At 42.2% G+C, this 21,243-nt stretch overlaps 1 protein-coding gene across 1 annotated transcript in view; it reads left to right on the plus strand.

Moving 5' to 3' along the window:
• The window catches only part of FOXK1 (forkhead box K1), a 56,543-nt gene that overhangs the window by 15,361 nt on the left and 19,939 nt on the right, over positions 1 to 21,243 (plus strand). Inside the window, exons 2-3 of the mRNA XM_079321238.1 lie at positions 10,183 to 10,380; positions 20,644 to 20,800. Coding sequence (XP_079177364.1) covers positions 10,183 to 10,380; positions 20,644 to 20,800 — 355 coding nt within the window. The remainder of the gene's footprint in view (positions 1 to 10,182; positions 10,381 to 20,643; positions 20,801 to 21,243) is intronic.

Genomic DNA, 21,243 nt, shown 5'->3' on the forward strand with positions numbered 1-21,243 from the left:
TTTGGCATTGGACTGAGCAGGATTATTATATGATGCATCCTGCCAAGCTGGGGATAGTAGAATCTGGAGGAAGACCTGTTGGTAATGTTAATTCTCCAGGCAGGGTGGCAACTTCAGAGGGAGCCTCCTGCTATTCCTGCTGCTCTCCATTAGCAGATTGAAACACCCTTCTCAGCAGTTTTGGCAATTTCTCCCCTGTTCTTCTGTCAGCTGCTGTTTTGATACTCCATGAATTTATTCTCTGACCTCGTTGCAGTGTTTCATTACACTGAAAAAAATGGCACCTATAACATCTTACCTAGTTTGCTCTTTTTTTGCCTTTTCTTCACTCTTTTACTCAAAGGGGAGAATCTGAAAGTAAAGCTGTGCTTGATGTCTCAAATAATTTTCAAAGAGTGAAATCAGAACATTAATAAAGAGATATAAGGAATGTAAAATGAAGACATGTATACAAAAATAAAGCTCTTGATTCTTCAGTGCTAATTCTCCAGTGTGAAACAGCCTCCAATGTTCTCACTTGAATGAAAAATTAACTCAATTTATCCATTTGCTCTCTGACAGCAATTGAAAGGATTGTTAAGAAAGATCAGAAATTGTGGAGAAGATGTGTAGAATAAAATGACTGTTGGAGTTTCACAGCATGATATCTAAATTCCAAACCCTCCTGAAGGTTTTACTTTTAGCATCCATTTGTTGGAGCCTAAAGCCAGAATGCTCTCCTTCTTCTGTGTACTTTTAAAGAGGATAATATATGAAGCAAACCAGCATTTTGTAGTTCTTTTGGTTGGGCTGCTGGGATCTCTTTTCCTTTTTAGCCTTTCTTATCAGCCTGGGGGTGTTTATACTCCTTCCCCCCCACCACCTGTTTGGCTGAGTTTCACTCACTGCCTGTTCCTGGCATGGGCAGTGGCTGAGAGCTTGCAGTTCTAAGTGCTGTGAGGGGATATCTGCAAGGAATGAGGGATCACAGATATTTTCTGTGTCCTTCTCTGTGTGCCTGCTGCTGGCAGGGAAAAGAATCCCAAAAGTTTGGCCAAGTTTTGCTGTCTTCAAAAGGAGTTTGCTAAAATACCTACTTGAAAATCTGCCTCTGTGTGGATGTGTTTCTCAATTTGTTTGAACCTTGATGAAATGGCATAGAGGGAAGCCCTGTGCAACTGTGCTCAATAGAAACATTCATTACAGCTAATTTACTTGGTGCTTTTAAGAGATGTAACTATTCATAAGTTGTGGTTTTGCCTGATGCTGCTGCTAGTATTTGTTTTAAGTAGATTCACTTGCCTGCACATGCTCTTTGCCCATCTGAAATCTTGTCTGGCTGTGTTGGAAAGCTCATTTTAAGCTTGGTGATCTGCAGTGTTAGGCAAAGGCCAGTGTAACCTGGGTGCCTTCTCAGAAAGGGAAAAAGCCTTTATCGTGCATACAATTCCAGTTAAACAGTAACGAGGAGCATAAAGAAAAGGTCTTGTCTGTGACCAAGAAATGGCAGTTTTGAATTTTCCTGAAGCATTGTCCTTGTTCAGCCATCTTACCTCTCAAGGCCCTTCAGTGAATAAGCTCAGGAAGCACAAAGGTACTAAAAAGCATTGATTTTGCAGCATGCAGAGCCTGTGTATCCCATCTGGGATAAACACAAACCCACTCCTGCAGGTTGCCATGGGAGGATTGCCATGGGTACTTGGCCACAGAAGGCTCCTCTTGGAATGCAGACAGCAGTTTTGGTCTTTGTTTTGTCCCTTTGTCACACAGCTGAGTGACTTGGGGTTTGAAATAATTAGGCCAATTTTTAAAAAAATGGTGACTTCTCCGATTCAGGAAGTTTTGAAAATTTCCAGCCTGAGAGCATCAGCATGTGGCTGATGTGATTTGCCTGATAAAGACCAGAGCTTTTCTCAAAATGAATGAATTACAGTTTGTTTTCTGAAAGGAGAATGCAGTCTTTGGATCATGTGATCCTTAAATCTGAGTCTGTGGTTACATGCTCTGTCTTTTTATAGTCTATTACAAATCTGCAACATTTTTGTTGGTACCTTCTTCTCTCCTTTCTCTGCTTGACATTTTTCCCCTCCACCTTCTCTGTGTTGGTGATGCCATCTGGAAGGCAAGCTAAGGGATCTGATTTGCCTGGCAACTTAGTCCCAACAAAAAAGAGATGATTAATTATTCCAGCTGCCTGGTTTGCCTTGCTGTGCAGAGGTTTGGATGGTACTGTTGGCACGAGGGGAGGAAATGGCAGAAGAGAAGGAATGGTGGTGGAGTGAAGGAAATACCTCTTACAGCAGAGAATCAGATTGTGTTAAAATAAATCTACATGTGGTTGAGTAACACAGCTGATATTTCTTTGGGGAGATTATTTTTAAGGCAGATGAAACCAGTGAGACACAGAATTTTACCTGCTTTCCTGTTGCTGGTCCCAGCAAGTCCAGGAAAATATGAGGATTTCCAGCTAACTCAGATGTATTTCTGGGGAAGGAATCTGAGATTACAGGGTAGTCAATAATAATTCCCCTGGACTGGTGTGAGGAGTTCCTGATAACTTCAGTGTGAGTTTCCCTTTACTTAAACTGGGTTTACATTATTTCTGGTACAGAAGCAATACCTTAGGCATGGTAATGCCAGGGACCCCAGAGCATTGATATTCAGCTACTGGAACATGGCATGGAAATTCTTGCTGGAACTTTTTCTGGAAAATGTTCCCTACAGAAGAAAATTTAAATTCATGAAGTGGAAGTAAGACCACTGTCTTTTGAATTGAACTAATTATTTCAAACATGAGCTCACTCACATATGCACACAGGCAGTTCTGGTTCAGTCTTGGCTGACAGATGAACTCCTTTGTGTATCTGCAATGTTAAGCTTGACAGCATGTATTAAATACAGTGAGTGCTACAAAGCATGCAAGGCAAGTGATTTGTGAGCTTGGGGTAACTCTGGGGTTAGGAACCAGTCCTTTAGATCTAAACTCATGTGGTGACTTACAGAATAATTATGACCAAACATTACAATGGGTTGCTCTCTCATTGGAGCAGTGGGGGAGATCACTGAAATCCTTTATTTGCAGATGATCTCAGTTACTTTTTAAATCTAGTTTTCTGTCAGTTATATTACAAAGAGTAACAATGATTTTTCTAGCTTTTCCTCTCATTGAACAATAGTAGGATAATACCAGAAGTGTTTTTGTAGGCAGCTCTGCAGTTTATTTTCTTGTACTGCTGCTGTTTGGCCAAGTGCATGTCTTGCTTTTCTTCAGATTGATTTGATTCATTACAGGAAGAACAAATGTGGATTCTGGACTTTACCATTTGCTTGCAGACCCTTTACTTATCTCTTCATGTATACAACAAATGATGTCAGCAGCCATGAGGTATTTCTCTGTGTGTTTGATAAAGGACTTTATGGGTAGGTCTTCAATAGAATTTATGTCCTGAAACTGCTCAGAGCAGTGGAGTAGTTGAAAGGGAAATAGCAAATGCTGAAAACTCTTTACTTTTAGACTGCAGTAATCTCTGAAACGAACCAAGCACTCTTAAAACTGTGACAGTTACACTGCCTGTGTCCTGTAGCCTATAGAGATGTGTAAGGAAAGGCATTACAGTACGTTACCATGTGATAGGCACATGCTTGTTTTGGGATGTGTATTTAGACTAAAAGGAATAAAATGTATCTGTCTTCTTTCCTCCAGAACTCTCTGTAGTGTCAGTGCAATTAACTTTTTTGTTTGGAATGCAGATAGTACTACTCAAGTGGATTACATAACTGGTTTCTTATTGGTACTGCTTACCAAGTGCTATTTAGGGGAAAAATTATAGAGTAGGGAGTGGAACAGGAAATGTTGGATGATTTTATTAGTATTATTATTATTATTATTTTATTGCAAAGGAGGGGTGAATAGTACCTGATCTCCTGTGACAGCTCAGACAGATTTCAGAGCTTGTAATATGGTTTTATGACAGTCATTCAAACTAAGATTTCATTTTAATTTACTTGTGATTGAAAGGTGATTTTTGTACTTGTACTTTTGCCCACCTTTCTTCTTCAGACAGCTTAGTTCCAGCAACATAATCATTTTGAGCAAAATACTTGTGATGATTATTCCCATTGGGGAGTAAGGGTTGAGTTTATTTTTATGAAGGCAGAGAGCATTGATTTGGTTATTTTAGTTACTGAGATGGGAGACATCCTTCTCAATATTTTGCAGTTGAAGTGTTTTGTACTCTCTATGATGCAGTGAGGCTTTGTGCTGTAGAAAAGCTGAAGTTGTGAAAAGCATTGCTGTCCCTGGGCAGAGTGCAGCATCACAAAGCAACAAGTCTTGGTCAATAAATGCTCCCAGCTCAGCAGTTGCAGAGGTCACAGCAACTCTCAGAGCCTTGTTTTTGAAGAAATTAGAATCTCAGGTAGTTGTTCTTGTCTCAGTTTGCTTATCTCCCTGTGGGCAGACCTTCAGGGCTTAAATATATGTTTAGTTAAATGAAGCAAAGTGTTATCTTTTTCTAACCAAATTTAGTTTCATTTTCAGTGCACAGGTGCTTAAACTTTCCCAGTGAGTCTTTTATGTTGTCCAAGGCACATCCTTTCACACTGCTTCAAAAGGTTTTGTGAATAGGGAGTGGATTTAGGATTTTCATAGATGTAGGCTTGTGGTTCTTTGCTTAGCTGGTTACAGAAGATTAAGAAAATGGGTTACAGGAGGTAACTGGGCACTTTTCTATAATGGCTGCTCTGTACAGCACCTGCACATTGATTGTAGCCTGAAATTTTGGTATTTATGGTACACATTCACTGAAAGGATGATAAGTATCCATCTTGTCCTCAAGCAGAATTACATCAGATATCTTGAAATAGCTGGTAAGGGTAATAGCCTGACAGAGATAACTGACAGCAAATTCTCACTTGTACTGAGAGACCCAACATGCTTTTGGAATTTCTTTCATGGAAATAGTGCTATATTCTTTGGAGTAAGCTATGTGTAACTGGCACAAAACCAGTGATTTTCAGAGAAATTGCAGGGAGCAGAGAAACAGCTGTTTTGTGGGGGTTGTTTGGGATTTTTTCTCTTTTACAAGGGTTTTTATGGGCATTCTTGGTCAAACTTTAGCCAGTAGTGGCATAGCTCTGTATCATCATGACGTGCTGCTGTGATTAGAGCCCTGGCTGGCCACTTTTGCTGAATCCAAGATATTTACTGATTGTAGAGATAACTGCCTCATCCTCAAGAGTTGGACTCCTGTCCTCTCACATGACAGAATCACAGAATTGTTTAGGTTGGAAAGGACCTTTAAGATCATTGAGTCCAACCATTCTCCCAGCACTGCCAATGGCACCACTGAACCATGTCCCCAGGTGTCACATCCACAGGTCCTTTAAATCCCTTGTGAGACAGTGATTCTGCCACTGCCTTGGGCAGCCTGTTCCACTGCATGACAGCCCTTTAGGTGAAGAAATGGTTCCCAGTTCTAAATTTAAACCTGCATCTCTGTAGCACTGTACCACAGATGCAGTTATACCCCCAACATTCAGGAATAACAGGATTTCATAAATTATAGCAAGATAAAGTAGACAAAGATGGTACCAAGTTGCTGATTACAACACATGTGTAGTAGTTCCAGCTTACTTTTCTGGTTATTCTTTTTGCATGATGAACTGGAATGATGTTTATATATAGCATAACATATTACATTATGTTTATATATACAACATAATATATATAAATATTATTCCAAGTTTTATATATGCGTGTTATATGTATATTTTATATATAAGTTTCACCTTGGCTTTCTCATTATTTGTCTTCTTTTGTCACTGTGCTTTTCCTCATTGTGAATGTAAGAGCATAAATCCAGCACAGTTTCCTGCCTCCTTTAAAAATCTTTAAATAGCCTTTTCTTGCTGTCATGCAGCAGATCTTAGCAGAAGTCATTTGGTGCTAACACCCCTCAGGATGCTTTAACAAAGAAGTCAGTGACTGTAATAGCTTCTATTGAACTTAGTACTATGTTATGGCAAATGCATCTCCATTCCCTTTGCATCTGTGAGTAAAAGGTGCTTTGAGGAGGAGGAAAATGCCTGCTTTTTATACAGCTATGCAGGCTATGCAGTCATTTTGTTGGGATTTTTTCCCCTAACCATCTTTCCTGAAGTCTGCTGCAGGGTGACTGTTTATGTAAAGTCTAGTGTTTCCTAGCACTTTATTTTCAGACTTTATGTAGATGAAATGCTTGTGGTCACTGTCACTGGTTCACCACATAAAGGATTCCTAATAGCATGGGAGCTGTGCTGTCAGTGGGAGGAGCTCGCCCAGGAAACTTTTGGAAAAATCTGCCTTGTGTAAAAGAAGCAAATAAAATTCTAGCAACATCTTTTATGTGACTGTAACCATGTGTGGAATGTGCACTCCTTCTCTTCCCCTTGGTCTCAAATGTATATATAGCATTCTGCCACTTGCTATGGATTCTGTGCACTCCAGCAGGCAGCACAGAGCCAGCCTGTGACTTTCTCTCCTGCCTGTAGTCCAAGAAGGCAAGAATTGTTTCTCTGCAGTTTTTGGAGTTGGGAAAGCTGTTTTGAGTTTTGACACAAAGTAAAATAAATAAATAAATAAGTAAAGCTTTCTATTCTCACTACCTTGCAAGGTATCCTAGAGAAATTGAAACCATTTCCCACAAGGAATTTATGCATGTGCCATACTGTAAATGTGATTTCAGCCCATATAATTTATGATCAGGGATTGATTGCAGCATGTACCTGTCTGTAGCAGGTTATTGAGTAAACTCAGCAGATGTGTAACTGAGGCAGGCTCTTCCTGCCAGTAACGAAACCAAAGATTTTGCAGACCATTAATTCATCCATCTAATCAGCTGGAAATTTTAGAGGTGCTTGAACGAATTGCCTCTTGGGCACCCTTGGAAATCCCAGTTAACTTCATTATGCTTTTTATGTTGAGTCTAATCTGTGCTTTCAGATTGATCTTTTTCTCATAATGAAAATGTTAAGCAGGAGGATGTTATTGCATCATTGATAGGAATCGTGCAACATGGATCAAATAGTGTAACTCAGTTTAAATAACCTGAAATATATACAGTAATCTTAAGGAATGCATGCTCAGTTCTGCTTGAATTGTCTGTCTTGTCCTGCTTATTTTCTCTAGAAGTGTAATTCTCAAAGGTTTAAACTAATGTGCCTCGCTCCTAAATAAGACTACCTAATATGATTTAAGTTTATCCTCTTGATTGGAGAGTAATTAAGGGAACAATAAAAGAGCTTATTAAAATGGCATTCGGGTACAATGTAATGAAAAGTGATCTTCCTGTGACAAGATGGTTCCAAAATGATATTTTTCTGATTTCTCACTGACACGATTCCCCAGCATTGGGCTGTGTGATTCGCAGCAGAGCCTTGGGCTGTGCTGGTGCCCCTGTTTGCATTGCTGTGCTGGTTGTGATCGGCTGGAACAATAACCTTGTCCCGGGCACCTTCTCACCCCCGAGGGAAGGGAGGAGTTCCGCAGGAATTTACAATCTGCTTTGCATTGCATTTCCATTTCTTGGGTCGCAGGTTTTTACATCAGGAAAAGCATAAATTCGGCTACGTTAGCCCAGCTTGGCTTTGTGTGAGTACTGAAGCCAGCACAGAGCAGGCTGCAGGAATTTGTAAAGCTGTGAGCTCTCCTGCATGTATCCACTGCCTGGATTTCTTGGGACTGGCTCCTTACAAAGTGGCCATGCTCATGTTAGTTACCATAACCCAGGAAAGCTGGCTGTGCATGGGTTCTGCTTCAGTGAACTGGGAAGCCTGTCTGTCTAAAAACAAAGTCACAGCAGCCAACAAATCGTTTGCTTGTGCAGTCAGGCCAGCCCAGGCTGTGTTTCTGGGCCCTGGCTGCGGCTGGGATTGGGTAAATCACATGCTGGGTCGGGAGGCTCTGGGGAGGCTCACAGGGAAAGGCTGTGCTGGATGGGCTTTCTCAACACCACATTTCAGGTTGACTCATGATTCTGGAAAAGTAACAGATTTTCTTGAGATTGCCCATACTGACAGTCTGATGAGACAGCCTCTCACAGTGGTTTGGGTGCAGGTATCACTTTTTATCTAATATTGCTGTAGTATCAGTCAAGTGGGATAGAGTTAAGGAGTTTCTTTACCATCACCTCAGAGCAATTTAGGAGATATGCATCTTGCACTACTGAGTCCTTCTGAAAAGGAGGACATAAGTGGCAGTGGGCTAGAGCTCTTTGCTGCTGTGGGGGATCTCCTGGCCTCAGCAGTGCTGCAAAACTGCCTTAGGGCTCTGTGCAGTCAGGCCTGTTGATCTGCAGCAGGCTGGGATTGCACTGAACACAGTTGAGCAGGGACTGATTTGTCCTTGACTCAAGTGTTGGAAAATGCTGAGCAGTTGGTGTTAGAGCAGAGAATTCCATCTCTGTGACAGGCAGCTCAGCTTTTCCCTGATAAGGGCTTGAGAAATGATGAAGCTTTGCTCATACTGGTTTTGAGCCTTAGTCCATGTGATGCTCATTGCAAATACATGTACTTTGAGCTTTTTCTCTTTAAGCAAATCCATGTTGCAGTACAAAGCTTAAAATCCAGGGCAGTGGCTCAACATCCTTATTTCAGATTTCAGAGGTTGTGCCTGCTGCTGGCAGACTGCAAGGCACGGACACTGCTGTTCTGAACTGTGCCTTCTTGTTGAGTCTGCAGGGAGCCCTTTTTAGAAGGGTTAGATAAAGACAATTAGGCTGCATTGCCAGCAATTATGTTCTTATTTAATGCATTAATGAGTGCAGGTGGCAGGACCTCTGAAGTGAATTAAATGCAATGCAAACTCCTGCTGTACTAGCAGAGCCATTGTGAACCACTAAATGCTAAGCCAGCTCATTTGAGAGATGAGGTGGGAGATGGGAATGAGCTTTCCATGCCTGAATGATACTTTGGAGCACATACATACAGCACAACATAGAGCTAGTGCCAAAGAACCAAGAGCAAGTGTGTTTTAGAGCTGCAGTTCTGTCAACAGCAGCATTAAGATAAGGTGGTCACAAAAACATATTGACTTGCATGTCACCTTGTGCTGTTACCTGGTAGGATTCAATAATGCACTGGTTAAAAGAATTCTGTTCAGCCCACACCAGCACTTACAGTGCTAGAACAACACCACCCAAATCCCTTCCTTTCCTTCTATAGGCAAGATGCTGGAATCCAGCACAATTACTGTGCTCTGCTGGCCTTTCCCACGGTGAAACCTGGTTTTTATTTCCTGCTGCTTTAACCTTAGTATCAGTGAAATGATCCCTGGAAAGCTTGTATTGATTGCACATGATTGTCTAATTAAAGTGCAATAAGAAGAATTGCAGAACACTCACTCTTACAGCCCTGTGCTTATTGTAGACACTGTAAATTAGAAAGCTTTCTGTTCAAATATGGAAAATGTCAGTGCTTATTTCCTTTTGAATTTCCAAGCATCTCCTGAAGGCTGCACTTGTAGATGTGTGATTATTTTTTTTTTCCTAAATAACAATTGGAAAAAAGTGTTACTTAGAGAAGGAATGAGGCCCTACAGGCTTGCAGGGGCCCTGTTCTAAACCTGCTAGCTGTAACCCTAAAGGGAAGCACTTCTAAATGAATGTATTTTAATCTGAAAACTGCTAGATGATCCTTTAATATCGTGTACATGAATATAAATGGATAACAATTTTACAATATATGGAGACAAATCTTTAAATAGTGCTCTCTGTCTTACCTGGAGGCTGCTTGTTGTTCTGCTTGGCTGTTTTGTTCCCTACTGTTTGTGGCTTGATACTTTCTAGTGACTTGATCTTCCTGAGATGTGTGCAATTAGTTAATTAAAAATAGATCCTAATCCTTGTTACATTGCAGGAACCCAAGAGTTTGTTGTTACAGGAGTGCATCTTGCTTTGTCACTGATTGAATACATGGCCTTGAGGAAATATTGAACTTACCCAACCCTTCAGCTTGCATCTCAGCTCTAGATGACCCATGATCCACTGTGAAGTATTTACAGAGCTTTATGAACAATCAGTAATTCTGCCCAAGACACTGGACAGAAAGATCAGTAGAGAATGGTGGACTTTGAATTAATTAATGATGCATCAACTGTATACAAAACCCTTTAAATACGTTCAGTATCATGTGTGAAACTGACTTTTCCCTTTCTTTCCCTTCCAGATGTACTTTCCGATTCCCTAGCACGGTTATAAAGATCCAGTTCACATCTTTATATCATAAAGAGGAAGTAAAAGAGGAAGCCTCAACACATCCCCTTCGGCCACTTTACCCTCAAATATCACCTCTGAAGATCCACATCCCGGAGCCGGATCTCCGGAGCGTGGTCAGTCCCCTCCCATCCCCCACAGGCACTATCAGGTAAGATATTTATTATCAAAAATGTGTTCTCTGACATCAGTCTGTCAGCCCTGGTTTATCTGCTGCAAGAAATGCTCCATTAAAAATAACTAGCTAAATCTGTGATGTTCAAAACTATGCAAGTGCTAAAAACCATGCTGGTGGCTGGCAGTAGGGCACAAGGGTTTTGTTTAAGTGCTCAGAGGGTTCAAGGGTGAACGTGAGTGTTGGTTTCACACTATAGCGTTACATATAGAGTCTATCTTTGGCAGTGGAATTAGAAATATTTATTGAGAGCCACCTATATGCATGGAGAAAAGAAAGCAGGCAAATACTTTCTATCTTAAGACTGCCTGTTTTATTTTTATCTCAATAATATTCTGTTGTTGCTGGGTGGTGCTGCTGTTATCTGAAGTTAGGGACAAGGGTGGCCATTGGCACGTGGTTTCCTGGGAATGGAAGGAAATGGGGGTAGGATGCTGACCATGTACTGAGGGGCTGTAGCAATCTAAATGTACATCTGGGTATGTATCCTGTTTTGTAAATTATCTGATCCATGGATGTAGAAGATGAAAGTGTAGATGCAGTAGAAATAAGCTGAACTGTTACTGCCTGGAATATTTTCTTTCTTTTTCAGCAAAGAGTTGAAGTTACAAAGTTTCAGCAAAATCTTTTAAAGTTAAATCTGTTACTTGAAGTATAATATGTTTTATAAAGTAAGGAAGACTCGTGGTACAGGATGATGTATTAGAATTTTAAAACGTGTAGGCATCAAAATAGCAAGAGTGTGCCTGGTAATAGTAGTAGCCTTTGGGTTGTTTTCTTGTCTGTACATTTGTAAAAAAGTATAATATGCAAATCTCTTCTGACAGTGCTAATTCAGTGAGTAGTATTCAAATCTGCATGGCTGAGACTGAGACTTCAGTGTCACAATGAAGCCAGTTTGGGTTTGCGTGATCTGCAGGCTTGTTTGGGTTTTTCCGACCGTCTCACAGAGCTGCACAGATGTGCAGTGCAGATATTCTAGAAAGAGGGGGCTGGAGGTAGCTGTGGTTTTGCTCCTCTGTTCAGGCACTGCTTTTAGTTTATATTTAACCTTCTCCTTTTAGATGAAGCTTGTTGCTGGGAGGGGGATGGTTCCTTTGCCAACATATGGTAGTTAGTTTCCATTCAGTCATCTTGTGCAAAGCAGCACAGTGTGGTTTGTGTTACTAACAGAGGCTGTATCTTCTGACTCTGGCATATGCCTGCAACTGATATTTGATTCCCTGAGAATGTTTCTTTTGCATAAGGAGAAAGTGGAAATAGTAGTGTTGAATTGTGCTCAGCCCCTAACACAGTGTTTACTAAGGATGATTAATGATTGCATCCGTTTGTCTTGAGCAGAAGCTAACCCTGCCAAATCTTCAGAAAACCTCAAAAGACATCTGAGGTTTCGCTTGCCGAAGCCCTTTCATTTCCGAGTTCCTCTTACAGAGGAGGGGCTGACACGTTTGTAAACATCCCTGCTCAGCCCCTTCAGCCTTCCCTGTCCCCCAGCAGGGTCCTGCAGCTCTCCCCTGTGGGCTGGGCTTTGGGAAGTGATGTGGGTGTTTCTGCCGGAGAAGGGAATGCTCCTTTGGGAGCATGTAGCCATGAATTCTGGCCATCTGACTTCCAGGGCAGCTCTCTGCTCTCTTGGTGGCTTCACAGTGCTGGGTGAGGCTGGCACAGTGTCCTTTCCTCCTTCCCAGAGGCAGAGCTGGTGGGGCTCAGCATGAAACTCAGACCCCTCTCCCACTGCTGCCTTTGGGAGGTTGTTGCTGGGTTCTCCTCCTCCTCCTTCCTCTCCCCCTTCTAGTATTTACTTTCCTAATTTGGTGCGTTTGCCTTGCTCCTCCCTGATTGGCCCATGGAAAATTATTGCAGTTTGGAAATCCTGGGCAGGGTGAAATTTCCTTTTTGGAAAGTGGCTCCTGGCCCCCTTTTCCTGCCTCCACCCTGGTGTAGGGCAGGGGCTGTACCTGCACTCCCCCCACCAGATCCAGCCCTGCCCTCCTGACCCCCAGCCCTGCTCTGCCTCCCTGTTTACACTGCAGCTTGCTTCCCTGCAGGTTCTCCCCTGCAAGCTTCTGGGTTTTTTCCAGCCTATTTATTTTCCCTCTGCAAAGTGCAGTGCCTAGAGAGGGAATGAGCTTTAGTTAAACAAAACCAAACCTGCCACCCTCAGCAGCTTTGCAAAGCAAGATTCCTGCTTGTTCCTGGGGAGAAATGTACTCACTGTTTTCTCAGCTAGGTGTTTTGTCTCCAGGAGGGACTGTGTGTGGATGTATTTTGAATGCTGTTGTACAGCTGTAAGGGAAAATGTTGGTTGGCAGCATGCTGTGAGGGTTGCAAACAGGCATAGATTATTTCTTCCTGCCTTGAGTTCAAAACTCCTTTTCAAAAAAAATCAGACTTGCATGTTCCAGAAAGGAAAAGGCCACTGTGGTTGTAAGAACTCAGTAGAAGCAGCCTGCCATTTTACACAACATATGAAAGGGCAGAGTAGCACCAAATCATTCTTCAGTAGGTTCAAGGCATTGAAAAGCTCTGTGAAAATCATGTAGGGTTTCATTGAATTCAGCTCTACTTTTAGGGAGATAAAACTGAGTCACATTTTCAGGAGTTAGGGAACTGTCTGTCAGTACATGGCTTTAAGCTTCTGCACTCTGGATTTGGAGCATCCTTTTTGGGTGACAGAGTTTCTCACCTATGCTGCAAGCACTTGCCTTTGCCTGATTTTGTGATAAATGCACAATATCTACATGTATGTGACTGTGTTGCCACCCAGTCTGCAGAATGGCTTGTGCTTGGATTATTACCAGATCTACACAGACTAGGTGTCATGCAGGACTGGTCTCAAAGTCTTGCTGAGTTGGAGTTTAGATTTACAGTGTTTAGTTTCCTTTTTATGTAGTCCAGTTGTTGTTAGTGGCCCTATAGCAGTAACTTAACTCAGTTTATCAAATAGCATCTCTCTGCAGCCTTGCCCCTCAGAGCTGGGGTGGTTTTAATATTTATGAAAATTAAATTCTTTCCTTTGTACTTGCTCCCCTATTCTAAACAGCAATTATGTTCTCAGTGATATATATATATACACACACAGATACACTACAATACAGAAATACTAAATGTCCTACTATGGAGGTCAGTATTATTATTCATATTTTATAGCTACTGCTTCTGGCTTATCTCTGCACTAGAATAACTTTGGGCTTGAACATTTTGTCTTGTACTTGTTTGGGTTTTTTTCACAGAAAGGGCATGGATTTTTAGCTCAGAAGCACTGTCTTTATCAGTAAAAAAATTTCTTTGACATGTAGGAGTAAGAGTCCTTAGGACCCTGTGAGAGCCACTGCTTGAAAAGTACTGGTGAGGTTCAGTGTTAACAGCTAAACTGGTACATATTTGTGTGTGAACCCAAATTTGTATTTTAACTGTTAGTACTTAATGTGCCTGCCCATGTTTGGCTGTTATTAGAAGGGTTGATAACTAGTTTGCAGTGTAGCTAATGGTATGAATAATGAAAGATCAACTTCTTTTGTTCTATAAGCTTGATTAGTAAACCAGAAGGTGTGAGCTGAATTGCTTGGTTTCATATGGTCCTTTCCTCACTAAGAGAAATGACAGTTCAGTAACACATTGCATGCTCTGATAGCAGATTACTCAGAGGTAGCTGCAATTATCTTGACTTAGCCACCAACTTGTTTTGTGGCCTTTAACAGGTCATTTAAATTCATTGTCTGATTTTTATGCATGCATAGTGTAATTACTGCTTCACAAGCATGTGTAGTAGATAAATTATGTACTGAGCTCTTATTCCATACAGCATGACAAGAGTGTGTGTGAGCCATGTTCCAGCAGACCTGCAAATGCTGGCTCTGCTTTCGTCCAGAGTTGGCTGGGAAAAAGGAGGGGAGGGACTTTTTATAGGCTCTAGGATAGCCATGCCCTGCTGTTTCACACCCCTTTGGATTTTCTCTGAAGGTGTGTAGGGGGAAGCTGAATGAAGCCTTGCTTCAGTGGATGCATTCACCCACTGGAGCAGGATGCATAAATATTCCCTGCTCCGTTTCATTCAGGCTTTGCCTCTTCCCAGAGCACTGTGAGCCACTGAACTGAAACGCCACTGAAGAGCTCCAAGGCAGGATTTTTGCAGGCTCTTTTGCATCATCTCAGTTATACATTACTTCCTGCAGTCAGGCAGAATGCACAGCTCAGGCAACTCCCACAGTTGGACAGAGAGGTGATTATTTTTAATCACCCAAGTCTCCAAACCACAAGCCAAGGAGGGTGATGCATATACATCAATAAGAGAAGCAGCAGTCTGTGCTGGGCTGGGGAGCTCCTACGCATGTTTATTGCAGATAATGGACTGTGTGCTAGAGGAGATGTGCCAAGCCATGTGCTGGAGGAAGGGTTGCAGATGTCACCAGCTACAGGAGCACTTCCTCTTCCCCAGTGAGTGTAAAATGTTCACTGAATCCACAGTCAGAGTGAAGTCACTTCCTTTCCAGGGGAACCACTGGAACACTGACGAGTAATAACAATTTCACCTTTCGTGGAGAGCTCACTTTCTCTCACTTGTGGCTTGTTCGACAGCTTTGGTTTTCTTCAGCATTAAGCAGGCAGGGTAGCTCTCAGATTTCTCCTTTCACATCAAAATCCAGCTTGGTTTGGCAGTCTCACCACCTGTGATTGCTTCTGAAACCTGTCTGAAGCACGCAACGTGCAAGGACTTGCCTTTCTTTGAGTTAGGATTTTGGGGCTAGGCTGGGGAAGGTGAGAGCAGTGGAGGATTCTCAGCCATTCTTGCTGATTGGTGTATCGTGGAAAGGCTTGTTTCGCAAGTCCAAGGCTGTACTTTGACCTGATTCTTGCTTATTGCACGTAAAAAATGGCCCTGTATCTTCATGCCCCTTTTTGCAGGCTCATGAAGTGGGGTATTGGGGTAGTCAGAGGTTTGTGCTATTTCTCTGACCATAGTCCTTGTGCCCAGGGCAACACAGCTCCAGCTTGCATTCGAGGAAGGGACTGGGGAGGATTTTAAGAAATGGTGATTTTTGTTTTTCTCTGTATCCAACAGGGGCTTAAAAGATGTCCAGACTGGAATCTGTGTATTGGCAGCATTGCCAAGGCTGTAACTCTTATCCCTGCTCTGTCTCTGTACCTGCTTCACAAATGAGCACATGGGAATTTTTCAAAGGCACTATCATGTGCATAACATATCCTAAACCAGCAATGGTTTTGTTCTTCTTGAGCAGTGCAGATTCCAAGTGAGGTGAACAATTTTTTATGGGATCCCAGGTAATCTTTCCTCTTTGTCATAGAGAGGATAAGTGCTTTTTCCTTACATCTGGCTTAAATTTAGCCTCCATAGCTTGATCCCTCGATTGAGTAATAGGGCAACATTCTACTACTGCCTCTCCTTCTGGGGAAGTTGGCACTGGAATTGGGAGTGTTTTGGTTTCCAGATTGTTCACAGACTTGTAATATGACCATATATAAATAATGTAAGCACTTGTTGCTTCATTTTTATTTTTATTACCCCCTAGACCTTGAAATGTGCCTAGTATTGAGATTGTGGAAATCTTTATGTGATAATTCAATGTGCCCAAAGAACAGATCCATCTAGCAGTGTTCTGCCTCAGACATGGGTGTCATGGGGATCATATGAGAACATAGAAAGCAGAGTAATGCTGACCTAGGTGTTGTTTGCCTCCATTTTCTTGCACAGAAGACTGTCTTGGGGCAGGGACTTCCTGCCTATGTCTTCTAAAACCCCTGATGGCTTCTCTGTTCTTTCCCCAAGAACCTGTGTACTGGCTTTTCCATTCACAGGCTCTATCAACAGCCCTGGCTTACAACATGTCACTCCACAGTAGCAGAAGCACTTTCTTTTGTTTTGGACATTCTGTTTAGTTTCATTTTGTGCTCACCATCTCTTCTGCTGCAAGAGGCCAGGAGCTAAACACTTCCTCTTGGTTTTGTTTTTATAGCTCTGTCACTTTGCACCTCAGCTTCTGTCTTAAACAAATTTTTCTTGTATGAAATCTGTTCCATATCTCAAATCATCCTACTTATCCCTGTCAGTACCTTCTCTGGATCTGCTCTATCCTTTTTTTTTTTTTCCTATGTGAGTAGACAAACAACACACAGTGTCCTGGTGTGAAGGCACCATGCACGCAGTGGTACATCCTATTTTTGCAGGCTGATTCTTTGGTTAAACAAACTGATTGTGGACATTCCAATAGCAATGCAGCACAGTTGTCCACACTCTCCAGCAGCTTAGAGTTAATTGCTGCTAGCAAGTGCTGTGAACTTACAGGCTGGTTCCTCTTGGCAGGAGTTGAAAGTGAATTGTGGTGTTACAAAGAACGTTCAAGCCTCATGTTTAAAAGGCATCCTGCCACTTACATGGGCAAATGTATTGCAGGCATTGCCTTCAGCCCTCATCTTTCTGGCCTTCCTGCCAATGAAGGGTTAACTCTGAAATGGAAAACATGCTGCAGAGGACTGGTGTGATTCAGCACGTGGTTGTAGTCTGATTCTAAAGCTGAGTTCTCAGCATGGTATTTAGAGAACTGTGCCTCAGTGGCTGCCTGCAGTCACTGTTTCAAGTTGAGATGCTGAATCCTCAGTAGATATCAAAGATCTCTGGCACTTGGGGCATTAACCATGGTACCATGGGATTAAGGCTGTGGGTAACTGCAGCTGAGTTGCTTCCATGCTCTCTGTGTCTTTCAGTGGTGTAAAACACTTGCTTCCTCTCCAAAATGCTCTCTTCCATAACAAGCAAGCTTAACCCAAATTAATTTGGATTGCTTCTAAGCTAAGTTTGCCAGCATGGACAGTGAGCATGGATCACAGCAGTGTGGTAGGATGTCAGAGCAGAGTGCAATTGCAGACCTATATGTGCTTTTCTCAGTGAAAGGTTATAGTATCAACATGGATCTAGTTATGGCCAAGTATTGATGCCGTGGTAACATCCAACAAATTATTATTACTGTCCTTACAGTTGACTTTTGCTTTATAGCACAAACAGGTGTTTGTAGGGAAAACTCTTTGTTTCATAATATTTTTAAAGGGGGTGTGAGTGCATGCAAGCATCCCTGGCCAGCCCCTGGCTTTGGGTGGTGAGGAGAATTCCAGGAACTCCAGGAAACTGATGTCACTACATTGTGTTTGCTTGTTTTCTTTTGACTGCACTAATGTTTAATTTTAACTTAACCCTCAGAGGGGTATTTTTAGTAAAACTGTGTCTTTGCTCCTTCTGTCCCGTGTTGGGAGTGGAACAGATTGTGTCTCCTTGTTTTTTCCACCAGTCAGCTCTTTCTGCCTCCCCTCTGAAGAGCTGTGATGATTGACTGAGAGCTTGAACACTCAGCAGCATGTGTTACCCTGCCTGTGCCTGGAGTGCTCAAACACTGGTGTTTGTTCTGTCCCCACATCTCTTGATTTGATCATTGATCCAGGCTGAAAGGAAGCAGATCTACCTGGACTAAAGGGCTTCATTCTGATAAAAGATTAGTATCTCTTCCAAACCTTTAGCTGCACTGTGGCTGTCCCAAGGGGCAGCTGCTTCTTTAGGGGATGATCATGATCATGTTCTTCAGTGAGTATCTGCTGGGAGAGCCTGGCTTTTCTACAAGTTATTAACACTTTAGTTTGGAGGGGCTTTGTCAACACTCCAGAGAATCACAGCCCTGCAAGGGATGGGTTTCTCCCTTTGTTTGTTTGGTTTTTTTAAGCAAGAGATAATACTTAAAATTCAGAAGCTAGAGCTGGAGAGGCAAAAATTGAGTTGCTTGCTCTGCTGATCTTGAATAAAGGAATAAATTCTTTTATCTATTTTTATTTATGTATTTATTAAAAAGGAAAAGAAAAAGCAAGAAATACAGCTCTGCAGAGCATGGATTTATTGGAGTACTTTTCTCTCTTCCATATCTTTGTCCTGAGTTCTGGCTTCTGTCTCTGTGGTTTGCTGTTTGTGTATTTTTGCAGAGAAATAACAATATCAGAAAACTCTGTTTCATCCTATTCCATTTCTAGCCCATGTGTTACAATAATTGTTTGTGTGCCAAACACAAAAAGAACTGCTGTGTTTTTCGTTTGTCATTGTTTCATGTATGAAAATGGCTTTCAGTTGTAATTATCTGCACATTATAAGGAGTGTGTATGTGAAAAAGCTATTGAAAAATGACAGCAAAATAAGTGAATTCACACCAGCTCCTCATGTGAATACTAAGACATCAAGAGTATCTTCTGTGCTTCAGTATTATCCACTTGCAAAGCTTGAAGTAGCAAATTTTCATTCATTTTTCTGCACAAAGAGGTCTCTACTCTTTGAAAGGCTGGGTAAGAAATGCCTTTATCTCTGGCAAAGGGAGATCTGTAAGCATGAGCTCATCAACATTTTATACCTGGTATTACCTGAAAGCTTTACCTTCTGCTGTGCTCCTGAACAGCATCACCCATTAATGCCCAGGACTATTGGTAGGCACTGAAAGGGTTACCAGGTGCTGCACAAGGCTGTATGTGGGACAGGGGTGAGCTTGGGTTCCCTGTTGCAAGGGTTTGTTGTGTCTGGATATCTCTGCTGCCTTTTCTCTGTCCCCCAGCCCCCCATTCTGTAATTCACTTTTAAAAAAAAAGCAGTCTGGGTTGTGCTGAGCTCAGCACTGCAGCCATTTGCAGAGACACCACAAGGAATAGCAGCACTTCTCAGTTTACAGGCAGGACTGTGGTAGGAAATGGTCATTCCTTACACTGACAAATTGCTTCTGCACCCAAGGTATTGCCCACTGAGCAAACAAGGGTTGTCTGACTGCTTCCCCTCCATCCCCTCGTGTGTGTGGGGGAAGTTATCCAGACAGTCAACTTTTGGGGAAGGGACCATCTTCAGTGTTCTTTCATACAGCATTTGGTGCAGTGCTCTGATGAGTGTCAGCATTTGTTTGTGTCAGTTATTGGGCATTTCAGCAGTAAGAGGATTGTTTATGCCAGTTGTACTGAATTCTAGTTCCAGCTGTGAGCTTCAATTTGCATCTTTTCATACAATTTGAACTGCTTGTTTTGCTATGTAAATCTTCTGTGTATTGGTTTGCTTTCTTGTTTACTGTTTCTCTGCTCCTAAAAGACATTTGTAATCCTGGGATTTGGCTGTGCATCCTGCTGTTCTGGCACTGAATCCTTCGATTCTGGACAGCACAGGAAAAGGGAGAGACAGCAAAAGGGAACTTCAGCTTCCCAGACTCACCCCTCTCCTCCCATCCTTCCAGACCAGGTTGGATGGGGTTTAGAAAAACCAGGTCCAGTGGAAGGTGTCCCTGCCCATGGCAGAGAGTTGGAACAAGATGATCTATAAGGTCTCTTCCAACCCAAACCAGCCTTTGATTCTTCCAACCCTACAAATCAAGGACATGTGATCCCTAGACAAGCCTTTCTAATTAGTTCTCATCTTGTAGCACTCATTTCTGTGTGCCTGAATGGTGTTGCAAATTACAGCCCCCTTTTATGTGTTTGTAGCGTTTTATCACCTTTCACAGCCGGTGGTGCTCAGTCACCGTTCCTGTAATGCCATCTTGTGGTGGCCCTGCCACTCTGAGTGTGCCTTTTCCAGCCAGAACTGATGTTGGGTTACCTGGGAGTGCAGGCAGTGAGTGCAGCTCCCCTTTGCTGGCTGCATGAGTGTGGGGTGATCAAGGAAAGGCTGTCTCCAGCTGTGTGCTGTCAGGGTATGGTCCTGTGAAGCTCAGATGAGGTGTTAGGGACCTTCATGGCAGATCCCTGCTCTGGGTGCTTCAGCTCTGATGTTGTAGAACTGTTAGAAGGATTGATTAAATATGATCTGTGTTACAAGGAGATTGGTGTGTTGTTCCTTAACAAGTCATAATAACAAGCTGTTCATTTACTTAAATTTTCATCCCTGGTACACTGTATGTTTGAAGTTCTAAGTGCTTCTCTAAGCAAAAAGGAGTTGTTTAATACTTTGAAACTCTGCTCTGTTGTGATTGCAGGAAGTGTGTATGGCAGGGAGTGTCAGGATTTGTAGAAATTCCAATTTTATCTCTGATGGGTTTTTTTTCTCTATTTGTCTGGGCTTTGGATAAGCCACAGGGACAGAAGTAAGGCCATTGCTTCTGCTTCTCTGTGACCAGAGGGCTTTACTGTACCTTCAAGACTAAGAACTGCATGCCTGAGTAATAAATGAAGTAACAACTGTATTTCTTCTTTTCTTGTTTTTTTCTTTTGCCTCTCCAGTGTTCCCAACTCTTGCCCAGCCAGTCCACGTGGTGCTGGATCCTCAGGATATCGTTTTGTTCACAACATTACCTCGGATCTGCAGCTGGCAGCAGAGTATGCAGCAAAGGCAGCATCAGAACAGCAGGCAGATGCATCTGGAGGGGACAGCCCAAAGGTTCACACAGACATTATTTACCCAGCAGAGCTCCTTGGGAGGTTTTTAAAACATGGGGCTTTATTGCTAGACCTGGTTGGAGTAAAAAGGGGTTTAAGAGCACCCTGGACATAAGGGTGCTGTGTAGTGTCTTCCAGAGGTTTGAGGTGATTCCTTCAAACTGTCCTTGGCTTAGTGGTAGTCTCTGCTTGCTTAACTGCCCAAAATGTATTCAAATCACTCACTTAAATGTTTAAGCAAGAATAATTTTTTTTTTTTTTTGCTTATTTGATAAATCAAGATCCCATAAAGAAGAGGCACATAAAATTCAACATCTCATTTTCTTCTTTTAATTAATGGAATTTTGCAAAACACTGTTGGAGAAAGCAAAGGGGAAGAAACCAGATCCTTGTCATGAGAAGTCTGTAGTCAGACTTTAAATCAAACATTAAGGCCTGTCAAGT

Source organism: Erithacus rubecula (genome assembly GCF_903797595.1).
Source record: "Erithacus rubecula genome assembly, chromosome: 17".
Lineage (NCBI taxonomy): Eukaryota > Metazoa > Chordata > Aves > Passeriformes > Muscicapidae > Erithacus > Erithacus rubecula.